Source organism: Aquila chrysaetos, chromosome 3, assembly GCF_900496995.4.
Source record: "Aquila chrysaetos chrysaetos chromosome 3, bAquChr1.4, whole genome shotgun sequence".
Taxonomy (NCBI): Eukaryota; Metazoa; Chordata; class Aves; order Accipitriformes; family Accipitridae; genus Aquila; species Aquila chrysaetos.
Window position 1 is genome coordinate 50081652 of NC_044006.1, and position 15379 is coordinate 50097030.

The 15379-nt window shown below is 51.4% G+C and overlaps 1 protein-coding gene across 9 annotated transcripts in view; it reads right to left on the bottom strand.

Moving 5' to 3' along the window:
- NXPH1 (neurexophilin 1) overlaps positions 1-15379 on the bottom strand; it is a 232004-nt gene that overhangs the window by 172638 nt on the left and 43987 nt on the right. For 2 of the 9 annotated variants that reach the window (XR_005932126.1, XM_030010046.2), the window contains exons 1-2: positions 11596-12052; positions 10451-10612 (exon numbers count right to left, since the gene is read on the bottom strand). The exons of 1 other annotated variant lie outside the window; for it this stretch is intronic. Coding sequence is in view for 7 of the 8 variants with exons in the window: in XM_030010046.2 (XP_029865906.1) it covers positions 10451-10504 (54 nt within the window). In the remaining variant the exon portion in view is untranslated. 6 more of the 9 variants (XM_041122687.1, XM_030010048.2, XM_030010052.2 and 3 more) reach the window with 5 other exon arrangements.

The window sequence follows — 15379 nt, forward strand, 5'->3', positions numbered from 1 at the left end:
TTCTGTGCATTTAAGATGCAAACACAAACTGCATTCTGATATAATTCTGTGGGATAGTATCTTATTGCAATGACTAGTGCTAGCAGAGCCAGCAGAGCTGCTCACAGAGGAAGGAGGTACCCAGCAAGAGGTACCACTATTTGATTTAGTAGAAAGAAGCTGAAGATACAGGAGATGATTCACACAGAGCACTGTCTTATCAAGGGCCAGACAATGTTGCTCCTTACTCACTCCAAGTGACCACTCACAGAAGTGGCTCCACTGAAGTTAAGGATAACCTTTGTGCAAGTAACTACTCAAAATCCCAATGTTTTATAATTGAGATATTAGAAAGTAGTGTTACTGAAGAGTCATACTCTTGCACCTCTGTTTGCAACATGTACTACACTACCATCTACTACAAGCAAGCCAATTAAGCAAATGGGACTGTTTGTGAAAGCAGGGAGAAGAAATAAGTAGGAATATAAAATTGTGGGCCTTGTTAAGGTAATATCCATTACAGATGAAGGCAAGAGGATGGAGCCCATCTTTTTTAATGGTGAAGGTTTTGATGTACTATTTATTATGCACATCTTTTATGTCACATCTCTGTATTTGTACTCCTTCTTATTTCCCCGCTCTTTAAAGATCTGTTCACTCAGCAACTGTCCTCCATAAAGTTACAGTATTATTGCTATGTTTTACCTAGCAACACTGCTTACAAAATCTTCTCAAGGTGCAAAGCATTCCCCACATAAACATTAAGAAAAAGTTCTGTATATAGTAATACAGAGTAGCTGCAGAAAGTGACCACAGAAATTACTCTAAACTAGAGTCAAATTACGGACTAACATTCTGATTTTAAACAAATATTTTACAATATTGCTATTGACAGTGCAACAACTGTGAGAACACAGCTTTAATATTATTCCTATTTTAAGTCCATACCTTCTTTTGCAAGACCTCAAATGCTATAGATGAGATTGTAAATATAAAAAGCAGTCCATTAATTTTATATAAGCAGTTTTATATACCTGAAGGCCTATGACAACATTTCTTGACAAAATAGCCTAGCAGAAGAACTGTTTTTCTAAAGTTCAGTCAAGAATGGCTTATAAAAATGACTGTGCAGATAAATATTATGGTACAGGTGGTCTGAACTATCCATAACAGAAATTGCATTAGTTAAAATTTTTTAAGAGCTGCCAATTACACTTTCAATTTGAAGTGGCAGCTGAATAATGACAAGCAATTCTCTGTGATAGAAACGGTCTACTTAATCTTCAACAGGACACAGAATCTGTCCTTCTCGAACAAGTAAACCATTGATTTGCATATGAATCCTATCTTGTATAACACTGCAACATCAGGCCATAGGATCTGCTGTAAAGAAGCTTTTGTCTTTCAATAGTGCTCTCAATATATGGCTAGAATGTGTCTTCTTTTTTTCTTTTCCCTTTTACCCAGTGGCTCATATGCACCTCTAAGACAAATGCAGGAAATACTGTGGGGCATAAGACATGCTAGTCAGTAATCATTCGTAATGTTACTTATGTTATTTCTGACTTAGGTATGCAGTATCAGGCAGAAGCACTACACTCATAGGGCCAGATGCAAAACTACTGGAATTGTTAGAAATCATCACTGAGTTCAGGGATTTCTGGATGAAAGCATCAGATGTTCTAACTAGGAAGGTAAGTAGCATCTTCTGGTTTTCAACTGAGGATGCTGTATTGGCTAGATTTTAAGTGACTCTTCACTTTACTTTTTGTTCTAAATAAATACTGTAATTTTAATATATCTTTTATATATCTAGATAGAATAGTTTAATTACAGGTGGTTCCAGGAACTGAGGCTACAAGATCACGTCTTTCCTGGTATTATTTTGGCTGTCAGCTCTGCTGCTAAAAGGAGTCTGTTGAGCCTAGGGACCCTGTCCAGCTATCACCAAAGTTTCAGGAAATATACAAAGAAATAACATAGGCTTATTTTACTTATCAGTTTTTCAAAAGTTCAGAAAAAAAAAAAAAAAAGAACAATCACAAGAGCACACAATAAGAAACAACCAGGCTACACACACAAAGAAACAACAAGGCTCTTCGTTCTTTAGTTTTTGCATCAAGTCTGGATTAGAAAATGAAATTTGAGGAAAAGAGGGCAGTGGTATGACTATCATTTGGTAGGCTCCCAGAAGGCAAAAAAGCCTGATTTCTCCCCCTTCAACAATCTGCAGATGTGGAAAGAGCAGATTATCTTTCCATGCACTGGTCAACCTGTCACTGAAGTGATGAAACAGATTAACAGGAGAGGTGGTACCCCAGAGGGCACTGGCAAAACTAACATGGGAACGGACAGGACAGAGACCGACTAGTGGACAAATCATTTCACAGCAGACACAGGGGCAAGGAAGAAAATATTACTAAACCACTCCTTGAAGAGGAAAAGACAGGGCACCTGGAGAGATGGATGCAGTCTGCACGGCAGATGAACGTCCCTGAGACATTTGTCACTAGTTGGACTGCAAGACACTGACATTAATGAGGGTGGCATTTGGAAGATAAAAGCAATATCTCTGAAGCAGACAATACAGTTTCCAGGCACCACACATGGGGACATGGTGTAATCAAAAGGGACTGGAAAATGTTCATGTCTAGCAAAAGCATCACAATTGCTACTGATATTCACGGGAGAATATGGATCAGGAATAAATGGCTTATGGTTTTGTCTGGAGGGTTGGTGGGGATTGTGGGTTGGTTTTGCCCTCACCCTAGTCAATTCCCATCACATTCCTTTATTGAAGGACTCTCCGTCAGTCATCCACTTACACCTGCCTTGTCAAAAGTCAGTGTTTCATTGACAAGGGCTTTTCAGGCAGCAGACCTCTAGAAGACAGCTCTGTCGATAGTGGGTGGGGATTTACAGGGGTGGAGGCACTTGCCTGCGATTGTCTTCTCTTGAAAGCAAAGAGGGAGCTGGGAGATACCCCGAGCACCGGCTGCCAGGCCACAAGCAAGTGGAGGGTGCAAGATCTGGCTGCCCTTCACAGGTGTCTCAGAGTGCCACTACCCCAAAAATGACATCAACTATGTCTGAGAGCCACTCCTGCCATGACCCACGGGATAGGAAGTGTCATTAATTAATGTCTCCCTGCTCTCACGTCTCAGTGTCAGCCTTGTCCCACAGGCCATTTCGACTCCAATGCTCTAGGGTGTCTCTGGTCTCTCTCCAAAAGGAGAGGATGCTGTGGTCCTGGGATAGAATGAGACAAACCCGAGCATCCCAGAACAGACTTTCTGATGCCCAGACTCACCCTGCCAGGGATCTTAGATGATTAAATCCAAGATCCCATCCCTGTTCCCCTCCACACTCACGTATCGCCCCTCTGGTCAGTCTTTCCCCAGAAAATAAAGCAGCTGCTTCACCATTAAGAGGAAGCCAGTCAGCAGCAACAGTAAATACATCGATCTGCTGGTCCGCCCGTCTACTTCTTCCTTCAGGAAAACTAACGCAGGTAGCCAAACCCCCGAGTCCAGAGCGGGTTGCGGGTGAGGTCTGAGCAGCAGTGGCCCGAAACACCGACTAGCCCGGGGCAGGGCGCCGAGGGCAGCGGAGTTTCCAAGGGCCGCCGCCGTCCTCGGCAGCGCCCAGCGAGCGGCGCCGGCGGGGCGGGGCGGGCGCTGTCCGCGGTGCTGGCGCTGTCGGCGGGGCGGGCGCTGTCCGCGGGGCGGGCGCCACCGCCCCTCCGTCCCGGCAGCTCTCCGAGGTGCTGCAGGGCGCTGGCGCCGGGGCGGCCCAAGCGGGAGCCGCAGCCCGGGGCCGCGGCGGCTGGGCCCGGCGCGGCAGCCGCGGAGCAGGGCACCTCAGCGTCAGCCTCGTCCCGGTCCGTCTGCAAGCCCTTGTCCGCTCTCCCCGCAGCGCTTGCACTAGCCTTCCGCCGCTCGAAACGTTCAGCGTCTCCGACAGAGGGGGGAGAAAACACGCTTTAAAAAAAAATAAAAATAAAAATCACGTGGACTAATCGTGCACTGCAGAAAGTTTTAGACGCGGATCCGGTAAGGAACAGGCAAATGGGAACCCAAACTAACCCGACATGTGATAAGCACAAGCTCTTTCTGCTTCGTCTTTAATGCTGCGTGCAGGGAGCTCAGCTCCACCTGTGAAGGTGCCCGTGTCCCCGTCCTGCTGCAGAGCACCGAGCACCTCCCGGTTGTCCTTCGATACCGTCTCTCTCTCCTCTTCGATTTAAAAATGGAAAGAGAACGGAGAAGTGGTAGAATAAAGCTGACTGAATCCCTCCCTTAATCACAAGCAAGCCCAGCAAGATGGATTCTGGGAAGAGAAGCTGTACTCCTAAGCAGCGACCGGTGTCACAGTAGTTAAAATAGAACAGAAAAGCCTCTCACAAAGTCAATTCTTATGTAGATGAGGCGACATAAGAGCTTTTCTCTCTCTTCTCGGGATTAGTGAATTTCTAATTTGCCCAAAGAACCTCTAGAGGAATGAGGAAGAAAGGGCGGGAATATTGGGATTGCTAGTTGTAACAAATATTACCGTGCTCTGGATTGTCGCCTAGAAATACACTGAAAATGAAGGGATCCACCGCCATTGTCTCAGCCGAGTTATTTCTCTTGACCTTCGGCTTTGTCCATCCAGGCTGAACAAACTTCCCGCAATGAGCATCGACCCTGCTCTCTGTCAGACACACAACTTTGGTCTCACTAGGTCACGGAAAGGGAAAGTGGATGGGAGGCGGTTTCCCCTCCAAAAGAAGGGCACTCACAGAAGTTTAAACAACAGCCAGAAAAACGTAGGGTTAAACAATAAACTAGGAAATGTGCTGTCCTGTTGAACACTGAGCAGTTTCCACAGCATTGAGAATCCGCCAATATATATCATATCAATAAAAAGGAGCTCTTCGAAAGCTTGCATAGTAATTGAGATTGGAGATCTTTTTTGATATGGGTTGGCATTTCCTCATATCAATCTGACAGAGCCAACTCAGGAAATTGCTGGTAATATTCATCTGGGGAGCACTTTCATTAAACGTAATTCATTCGACTTTCACAATAAATTGAGTGACATCCTTACAGCAGAACCTTTTTATCCTTGATGAAGTGCTTGCCAGCCTTTGGTTTTCCACTTTATTGTCACATTCCTTAAAGCAGAATCGTCAACATGTCAATCTGCTGCATGAAAAAAATGCTAAAGCTGTATTTACAAAGCACCCAGGAGGTGGTTTAATGCTGACTTACAAGAAGAGCGAGCTGGGTGTTAAACTATCTGATAAATCACAGCATAACTTTACCCAAACCCAATCGGGAGAACAGAAGCCAGTCCTAGGGAGGGAAGGATGGCTCACACATTCATTTTCTCCAAGTGCTGGCTATTCCGAGCAATTGGTTTCTCAACCTGCTTCACCGCACTTTCCAAGACGACTGGGAAATTGGCTTTTTGTTAATTAAAATGGCGGTTTAGAGATGCAGGGAAATATTAAAGGGCTTAAAATGGATACCTCTAGGTACGGACTTGGAAGATTTGGCTAGTCAAAGAGAGGCGGGGATACTGGATTATATTTAGGTGCCTCCCTAAAAGGTGAAATCTGTTCCAGGCTCCTTTCTCCAGCTATTTAAGAAATGAAAATAGTGTGTACTAAGCACCAGGAAAAAGACATTTCAGTGCGGGGAAACCCCTTCTTAAACTCCTAGCAGAGGTCCCTGGTGGTTAGGAAGGAAGGAAGCCCGAAAAAGAATGCACCATCCTCCGCTTAGCAAAAAAAAAAAAAACCTAGAGAGCAGATAAGTTTTTCGCCTACACGACATCCGAGTCCGCTTGCTATTCCCGTGCCTTACCTTCCGAAAGGGTAATTATTCACCCTACACCACTGCGAAAGCGTCTCTCAAACTCCTTTAGAAAGAGGGAGCTGGATCGTCTCAAGGCTACATAAACTCTCTCGCACAAAAAGCCACTTCTCTCCCTCCGTGCCAAGCGCTCTTCCCCCCCTCTCTGCCTTCGACGTCAAATTGAAAATTGCAAGAAATCGCTTATTGGGGGGGGGGAGCAATACCCGAATGCTTTAAGCACCAAAAGCCTCTGAGAAAATGCTGTGGGTGGTGATTATGATAGGACAATGCCTTCTCCCTCTTTTGTTTTTTGTTTTCTTTTATCTCCGCTGCCTATAGAGGGTTGTTTTTTTTTCCTCCCACGACAAAGTAGGACACAATCAGCAACTATCTTTAAAAAAAGACAGAAGAAAAAAAAAAATCAACTTATCTTCGCCGGCACGTGATATCTCTTCACGTTCTCCATACTTTCATTAACCGGGGTGAAATGACCGCAAACAGTGCGACACAGAGCGAAATTAAATGTACACAAACTCTGGAGCCACTAACCCCAGTTTACCCCCTCAGCAAATACCGTACCAAGTGTGCCACCGCCGAGGGCAATTTTAAACCTCTATTATTCACGACATTTTTTCAGGAAAGCCCCGCTCAGCTCTCAGAAGGCCTCCAAACTACAGTGACGGTGTGGAACAGACCTTAAAATCCCAGCCCGGCACGGGGAGGAGGTTAGCGGGCTGTTCCCAAGACCCTCTGCCAGTGCCATCCCCCTGTAAAACAAGGTGCCCCGGGAGCCCCGCAGTTGTACTTCTCTCACAAAGCGCCCGCCGGGCAGAGAAGTCCCCCCCTCGCCCCCCCAAACAACCTGCTCTCAGCCCTCGTCGGGGGGGTGAAAAAAGCACCCCTCCATTTGCTCTTGCGCTGCTTAAATTCTGCACGGAGTTAGAACGCTCTGCCAGTCAGCTCTGGTGTGTATCCTAATTTACAAACCCACCGGTGAAGAAACACTTTGCTGGGAAAGACCGGGGGGGGGGGGGGGGGGGGTGCTGAGGGGGGAGGGATCCTTACCCTAGCAGCGTGCAACGCAAAACTCCGACAGGTTTTAGTTCCGTACCCGCTACTCGGGGTAAGGAGTACCTAAGTAGTGAGCCGAAGTCTCTTCAAGCCGGGGCGATCCCAGCAAAACAGGCGCACGTTCTCATTCCTCGCTTGTACCGTGCAGGCAGTTCCCCCAGAGCATGCGAAGGCAGAGCCTGTGAACATGTTGGGGGGGGGTAAAATCCTGCAACCTGCAAGGCATTTTGCCGCCCGGCGCCCCGGCTTTGCCGGAGGGATCTAGCGCGGGATCTGGCCGGCGGCCGGGGAGCGGCAGGACGGGGCGAGCGCCCGGCGCCGCCGGGAGCTGCCGGCCGGCAGCCCGCCGGTGCCCACCCTCCTGAAGGGTCGGTCTCCGTAGCAGCCGGTACGGAAACGATCTGCCTCCTCCTTTGGGGCCATGCTTGACCTGTCCCAGTGGGAAATAACTAGTTAGGATTCTTGCCGTCTTTGCCAGCAGCCCGCGCGTTTTGTAGTGGCTTCCAGAGCATGTTGCTTCCACCCGGAAAAAAAAGAAAGAAATGAAAAGAAACAGCCTGGTGTTTTAACGTCCTGTGGTGTCGGACTGGAAATTCACCGGCAACTAGGCGGGAATTAAACGAGAAGGTTTCCATTAAGGGAAAGGTGTAAAACCCCCGTGTCCTTATAAACAGTCAGAGCTCAGACCTAAAAGAGTCTACGATCTCCGGGTGGCTTTTTCTTTCTTAATATTTACGTGCTTCCTTAATGACGATTTTGAGCTCGGCAGAGCACTGTTAGCGAAGAAAACATTATCTGTTAGAATAGGACCAAGATGCTTTCGAAAGAACAGCGGTGGAGTCTCCTGGTAAAGAAGACCGACTGTAGCTGTTTGAACACTTTCTGCAGCTCTCTAAACGTAAAGAAGGAAAATAACTGCAAGCCTTGAAAGGTTAACTTCTAATTCTACCAAATAAGTACTAAGTTATCTGTTTAGGCCAAAGGAAATGCACTTCCACTGCAAATCAAATCTAACATTTTCAGTACACTGCACAGTTCGAAACAAGGAGAAAATGCATGTCTCACAGAGGCTAACTAATGTTCTTATCAATAAACATAATACGGCGAACCATCTCTACCCCAGCAAAATTCCTCCTCGTTCTGGTCGGCCGTGACCTCTATAAATTTCAGGCAATAAGGCTGGATGGCATATGGCTCTATTAAAAGAGGGGAGAAAAGCAGAAGCACTTTTTTTCCCCCCAAGATTTCATTAGCAAGAGGTTTAACGGTGGGGAAAAAAAACCCCAGCAGTGTTTGCTGGGCGAAGCGAAATTACAAGCCAGCGAGTGTCTGTAAATGAGTAACTTCGAGGCAGTCCAGCCTCGCTGCGGCTGTTCCCTATCACTGAACACCGCCTAGTTCAGGGGAAACATGCTATTTCCCTCTTCCCTATATTATTAACCCCACTCAAAAGGATTTTTTAATAATCTGGATAGGAAGCTGGTTGTGCTGCCATTTCATTTACCGTTCCTAACAGGTCGGGTACTGAAAATTTAATTCCTAATTGAAACTGCTCTAGTCCACCCAGAGCGATGCGCACACACAGATAGGCACAACGAAGTGCTGCACCTTGCTGGTTTGTGGCACCGCATGAAAGCTTTAATGAAAACTTCATGCTTCGATGCTAATAAACAGTTTATTATCAGGCGATGGCCTAACGCAAACTTTCAGAGTCACTCCCGAAATACAGAGAATAAGGAGAGATTGGCATAAAACTGGAAGTATCGACTCAAAGAAGAATCGGGTTAGACAGGGAAATCCTGTGGATCCCCCCGAGTGTTTTGGCAGAAGACGCAGCCCAGCCGAAGAGCGCATCCCCTCCCCCTAGCTTGTCTTTTATTCCCGATCTTTTTTTTTTGTATCATATTTCGCATTGTTTCGAGGGAAACTGGAAAATCGTCTCCTTTACTCTGCAATGCCAAGCCCTCGGAAAAAAAAAAAAAAAAAAAAAAAAAAGCAGCATTCAGGTAATGAAGTCTGTAACTAAACGGTAATTGAATCAGCATAATTTGCACACTGAATGGTTTTCAAATGCTCCCAGTTTACAATTAAAGGAGAATTAATGCGCTTGTTGTTCAGACTGCAGCGCATTAGAATAAATCCAGCACTGTTGTTGTAATGAGTCGAGAGCAGTTTAACTGCCTGCAAACACATTTAAAATTTAACACGACGTATCGATCTCGCTCCGGCTTTTTGATAGATTATTTGCCACGCACTTTTCTCCCCGCTTCCCCCCCCCGCCCCGCACCCCCCCCCCCCCGGACTATAAAATTCGTGGGGAGGAGAGACGCCCGCGGCAGACGTGGCACCGCCCGGCGAGGGCAGGGGCCCCCCGGCGAGAGCCGCGTCGGGCGGGCGTGGGACGAGACGGGAAGGGACGGGACGGGACGGGACGGGACGGGCGAGACCCCCGGCGCTGCGCGGCCGCGCTGGGCGCTGCGCGGCCGCGGCAGGAGCGCGAGCCCGGCCTGCCCCCCACCTACACACACACACACACACACACCCCCCCCCCCCCCACACACACACACACACCCCCGCCCGCGCCCCGGCCCGGCCCGGGCCCGCTCGGGATTGGCTGCCCCGCGCTCCGCCGCGCTCAGCCGCGCTGCGCTGCCCCGCAGCGCCCCCAGGCGGCGCGGCCGCGCCAGCGCAGGGAGCGGCGGCGCAGGCAGCGCCCGGCTGCCGCGGAGCCCAAGCCGGAGCCCGAGCCGGAGCCGGAGCCCGAGACGGAGTCGGAGCCCGAGCCGGAGCCCGAGCCGGGCCGTCGCCTCCCCCGGCACGGGCGCCGAGGTGCTTCTCTCGGCAGGGCTCCTGCTTAATGCATGGCAGGCGAGCGAGGGCACGGGCTGCGAAGGAGCAGCCTGCCTCGGTTTTGTTCCTTGCGGTCGCAGAGGGAATCGAGTGTGTGTTAAAGCAGATAACGCCGCTGTTTACCCGTGCTCCCCCGTAATCTTAAAGGAGATTTGCGACGAAGGTCAATGACACTTCACCCGGAAAATACTAGCCGTGCTCGTCACCGAGTGCCCGCACGCCTGTGCCGCGCCGCCCGCGGTGACACACTGGGGGGGGGGGGGGGGGGTCCCTTCCGGAGGGGCTCGCACCCTCAGGAGGGAGCAGAAGGCAAGAAGTTGCCTCCAGCCCACAGCCTGGGCGGGCGCCCCCACGGCGGCGCTCCGGTGCCCCCGCAGGCACCGGTGGCCCCGGCCCGGCAGGTGGCACCGGGGGACCCGGCCCGGGAGCCCCCGACCCTGCTCTCGCCCGGCGGTGTGCCCCTTCCCCGCGGAGGAGAAGTTACCGGTTTGCCCCCCCCCGCCCCGCGCCCCGCCGAGAGTCCCCGGCCGAGCCCCGCGCCTGCCCGGCCCGGCCCGGCCCGGCCCGGCCCGACCCCGGGAGGACGGGGCAGGGCTGGCTGCGGGGCGCCGGTAGTTGCCGTGAGTTTGTTCGTCCTCCGCCAGGCTGGTGGCCTCCTTCCCGCCGAGCTCCCCCCTCCCCGACCCGTGCGAGGGGCCGGGGGCACTCACCAGGTAGAGGGTGGGCTGCAGCAGAAGGACCGCGTACCAGTACACAGCCTGCATCCTCGCCGCTCAAACTTCCCCCGCGCTGCCTTCGCTGCCTCTTTGTTCCTTCCAGAACATAGATCCACCTGACATCCACTTTACAGAACAAGCAGAGCTCTCACCAGCCTAGACAAAAATGAAATTATAGACCCCATGACCACGAGACAAGGTTAGGCTTGAGACAAGGGGGGAAGAGAGGTGTGTAGGGAAGGGGGGGGCGGGAGAGAAGGAGGAGATGGGGTGTGTGGATGGGGGTGGGGGAAACAAAAAACGATTAAAATCGAGTTAATCCAGCGTCAGAGCAAAGTGATTGCACGGTCCGGGCTGGCTGCAGAGCGCCTGTAGGCAGCGCTCCCCGGCGCTCAGTCCTTTTACTGGGCGGGAGAGCCCCGTGGTGTGGGCTGGGACGGCCCGGGGGTGCCACCGCCAGCCCTGCCCTGCCTGCCTGCCTGCCTGCGCGTCCTCGGCGGGGACCGGGCGGCAGCCGCCCGGCCCTTGGCCGCGGAGCCCCGGCAGCGCGCCGGAGAGGGGAGCGGCGCCGGAGCGGGGAGAAGGGGCAGGAGGCGCTGGGAGCGGGGCTCCGGGGCTCCCGGGCGGGCGCTTAAAGCCGAGGCGACGAGCTTCGCCCCCAGGACGCCCGAGCAGGCTCTGCGTACCCCCCCGCGCGCCCACCTCCCTCCGCCGCTCCTACGGCGCGCCGTGCCTTGCCCCGGGCCGGCACAGCGCCCCGGGGCGCCCCGACGGGCGCGGACCCCCGGCCCCGGCCCCGGCCCCGGCCCCGGCCCCAGCCCTCCTCCGCCCCCGCGCCCCGCGGACAGCCCCGCCGCCGCGGGGGGGGCCGCGGCGGGGATACGTACGGCGTGGGGGGTCCGACGGCGGCCGGGGCTCCGCGGGGCGCTCCATGGGCGAGCCTAGAGGGGCCGAGCGCCGCGGCGCAGCCCGCCGCCCCCGCGCATCTCCTCGCCGCGCTCCGCACCGAGGTGTCCCGCGGCCTCCGTGCATCCGGCGCGGGCACTGGCAGGGCGGCGGGGCGGCTGGCAGGCTTCCCCCCCTCGCCTCCCCTTCTCCGCACCCGGCCGCGCTCCGGCTCCGCCGAGCAGGACACTTACGGGAGGAGGGAGCTGCCCGGGCTGCCCGCTCGCCTTCGGCGGGGGGCGCGGGCAGGAGCGGCGGCACAGGCGCTCCGGGGCGTCCAGGGCGATTTGTCTCTATTAAAAATGACTTATTGGCGAGCGAGCGGCGAGCGCCTGCTATTTAACTTCAGATAAAATCTATCTGCAAAGACCTTGGCCGATCATCTTAAAAGAAAGCGCCGGAGCCGAGCACTGTCCGAGCCTCACTGCTTGGGGAGAGAGAAAGAGCAGCGGAGGGGGGAGGAGAGGGGGGGCTCGCTTGGCGAGGGGGGAAGGGAGGAGGGAGAAAGGGGAGTTCAGCGGCGTCCCATCCTCTCCTCTGAACGGGGTGATGAATCAGAGCCCTCCCCGGGCGGCGCGAGCTGCCTTGCGCTGCCTGCCTTGCCCGCCCTGCCCGCGCTGCCTGCCTTGTTGCCCGCCCGGTACGCGCTGCCTCCCTGCCCGGGCTGCCTGCGCTGCCTGCGCTGCCTGCCCTGCCCGCGCTGCCTGCCCTGCCCGGGTCGCTCGTCCTGCCCGCCCCGCCCGGGCCGCTGCCCGCCTCCGCCGGGGTGCCGGCGCTGCCCGCGCTGCCCGCGCTGCTGCCCGCGCTGCCGCCTGGGACGCAGCCCGTTTCCCTCTCCGCCAGCCCGCGGGAGCCGGGTCTCTGCCCAGCGCCTGGAAGGAGCCCGGGAAAGCACCTCTTTCCTCTTCCCTTCCTTCCATTTTAGTTTTTTCCACCTCCCTCGGGGGGGGGGGGGGGGGGGGGTCCCGTGCAACGACAGCGCTGCTTAGCTTGGAAAGGCAGCGGGCGCCCGCCAAGCAGGCAGGCGCTGAGGTGGCGGGATCTTGGAGCAGAGCTGGGTGACGGCTGCGGGAGCCAAGCTCTCGGATTAAAGGGTTGCTTCTGCCCCGCAAGCAAGAACCTGTAGCTGGACAGCCCCTCGGAGTGAAGCTGGAAAGCTCATCCCTGCCCCGCGCTGTGGCTAATCCCGCCAGCTGTCATGCAAAGGGAAAGGTCTCATCGACCTTGTTTTCCTTCTTCTTTACAAGGAGTCCTACGGGGTTTTTCCTTGCCCTCTTCCAGTCCCCAAACCGTATCATTACCAGTGCGACATTGGGACGGGGTGAAGGGGAGGATACCAACAGCACAGGGTAGCCTTACCAGATGCCCAGCCTCGATAGCAAAACTCAGATTTATCACCTCCCAAAGGGGAACCAAGAAGCAAGCCAGCGTGCTGTACAGAGTGGCAAATGAGAGAGAAAAACAGGACTTCAGTTGTCCTGCCAAATCCTTGCTTCCCTCAGAGCATGTCCTGGTAATTAATATCTGCAATCTGAGGCTTCGGTACCAAGCTGTAAAATACTGTTTTAATTTGGGGGTCTCGGTTTGGAATGCTGTAACAAAAGGGGAGCGGGGAAAGGAGGGGGAAGGCAATGAGCACTCTTTGAAAGAGCTGCACCAGAGCCTCCCCCATGGCCATTTCTGCTCCAAACACCTGGAAGATGGACACCTCCATATGTCTCCAGCACCATCCCTCTGCTAGGCATGTGGGATGCTCACGTCACGGCTTTGCACAGAAGCGTGCAGCCTGCAAGGAATCATACTGTCACCCTGCCCCTCCAGACAGCTTCTGCGTTACAGTGCAGGCTAAAGCTGCCTAGGGACTTCTTGTTTCAAATGGGTAACAAATTAAAAATCACAGCTGACTTTTCCCTTTCAACTCCCTCCTTCCTATCTATGCCACTCTTACTTCCCCAGAAGTGAGGGGCTTTGTCCACACTTAACGATCAATCTAGAGATAGATAGATAGATAGATGGATGCATAGACAGACAGATAGATAGATTTGCTCTCTTTGCATAGAACAAACTTGCCATAAGCTGCATGGAGCATACTGCTGATCTTTGCAATAAACTCCTGTTAAATATTTAGACCCAGCATGGTTGTTACTCTTACCTTAGATATGAGATTGCCAGGTTAATACGGAGTAGAAAAGCAAAAGCAAAGTCTGGCAGATTTCAGTGGGTCATGTTCCTGAGGAAGACGTCATTTCTTCAAGAAGGAACAATCCCCTCTTCAAGGGAGAACAATTCAACTCTACGGTCTGTGTAACTTGATTCAGCTGCTCCAAGGTCCAATCATTAATTTCTTCATATTGCAGGCGACAAGGAAGTAGTCCTTGGAGAATAATTATTCCTTCAGCTGGTCAAATAGAAGAAAGTCCTCCCAGACTTTCTCATTCAGATCCTTATGTCTAATTTAGGGGAGCACTGCGGAGGAACTCCTGGCTTTGTTGGAATCACAAGCATGGATTCTCTTTACTTTGACCTGCTAAAATTTCTTACCCCTGTGAATTCAGCAAGGTCTTATATGAACAAGCAGTCTGTATGGTATCTACTTGAGTTGTCAGCAGGCTCTTGAGGCAAAGTTCTTAAGGATGGACAAACCTGTTTTCTGTCAGGTTGGACTGATCCAGCGTCCCATTGGCTTCACTGAGGGTTTTCTTCGCTCTTCAGCTGACCTCCTCAGCCAAAGGCCACTGGGACAAACTCTTTAACTACAGTGGAACTGAGCTTTTCTTCAGAAATGCTGTTTGGACTGCTCCTTCTCTCCATTGTCACTCCAGAAGAAAGGAGCAAGGAGCATATGGGAGCCTGGATTGATCTTTTTTGTTTGGGGAAAAAAAAAAAAAAAAAAAAGCAGGCTCCAAAATATTCCAGCTGTGAACATGTGATACTTTTTCAAAGGGAATGCAATGCTTATGAAAATCTGACATTTACGATTTTTGGACACAGTCTTTTTGACTTTTATCTGATTCTGCAATATTGGTACAGCAGCTTAAGCAGAATATGAGATTTTTTAAAGTGAATTTTAATTTCAACCGTCTGGATGCTGTTTGTCATCTTAGCAATAAGGTCCCCAGCAAGGTAGTGTCAGGTAACAAGGTTTTAAAGAATCAGAAATTCCGGCTTTACTAATGGACTTTAAAAAAAACTAGTTAGACTTTAAAATGTAATTGGACTATTTTTAAAGCTTTGAAATACATTCTAACCTTTAGACATCTTCCCTGTTACTGCAAAGATAGCTTCCTGGCTTGCAGAGCTGAAAGGGTCACAAGCAGAAAATCCGAAGACAATGGCAAGTGATTAATAATTGCCACAGGTTCCAATGGAAGATGGGCACATGGTTTAATTGCTTGAGGCACCAGAAGAAAATACAGTGCTGTAATGATAAATATCAAATGGCTGTGCTGAACTTACTGCACAATGTAGTTAAACTGCCTAAACATGGACAGTTATGTACGAAATAAAAATAGTAAATGGAACTGAATCCCATGCAATACTATTCATATAGGCCATGTTTCTTATTTTGGAAATACTGCTTGGAAAAAAGAAAGTAAAGCAAAGAAGGCAAAGGTGGGCCAGAGTACTAAGGGCTGAAGCAAGTCTAAGAAGATGAAAAACAGATGTAGCTTAACCACCATTTTTCGGTCTGCTCTTAATCAGATTTTTTTCCCAGTGTTTCAGGGTCAGAGCCAATGCCTCTGTTGGGAATTTTATCTCTGTTAAAGTCAATGAAAGTTTTGCCCCATCTCTGTAAAGGATATATTAAAGTGTTAACAATGGCTGTCTTGAAACAAAAAAATCAGCCTGTGCTATAAGCAAGTATCATCTCATCTATATGCATGTTGAAGTACTATTGAATTCAACTGGAGTTGCATACGCACTACAATGACAGATTATGGCCTCCACAGATTTTCTATATTTGTACTATGCAGTGTA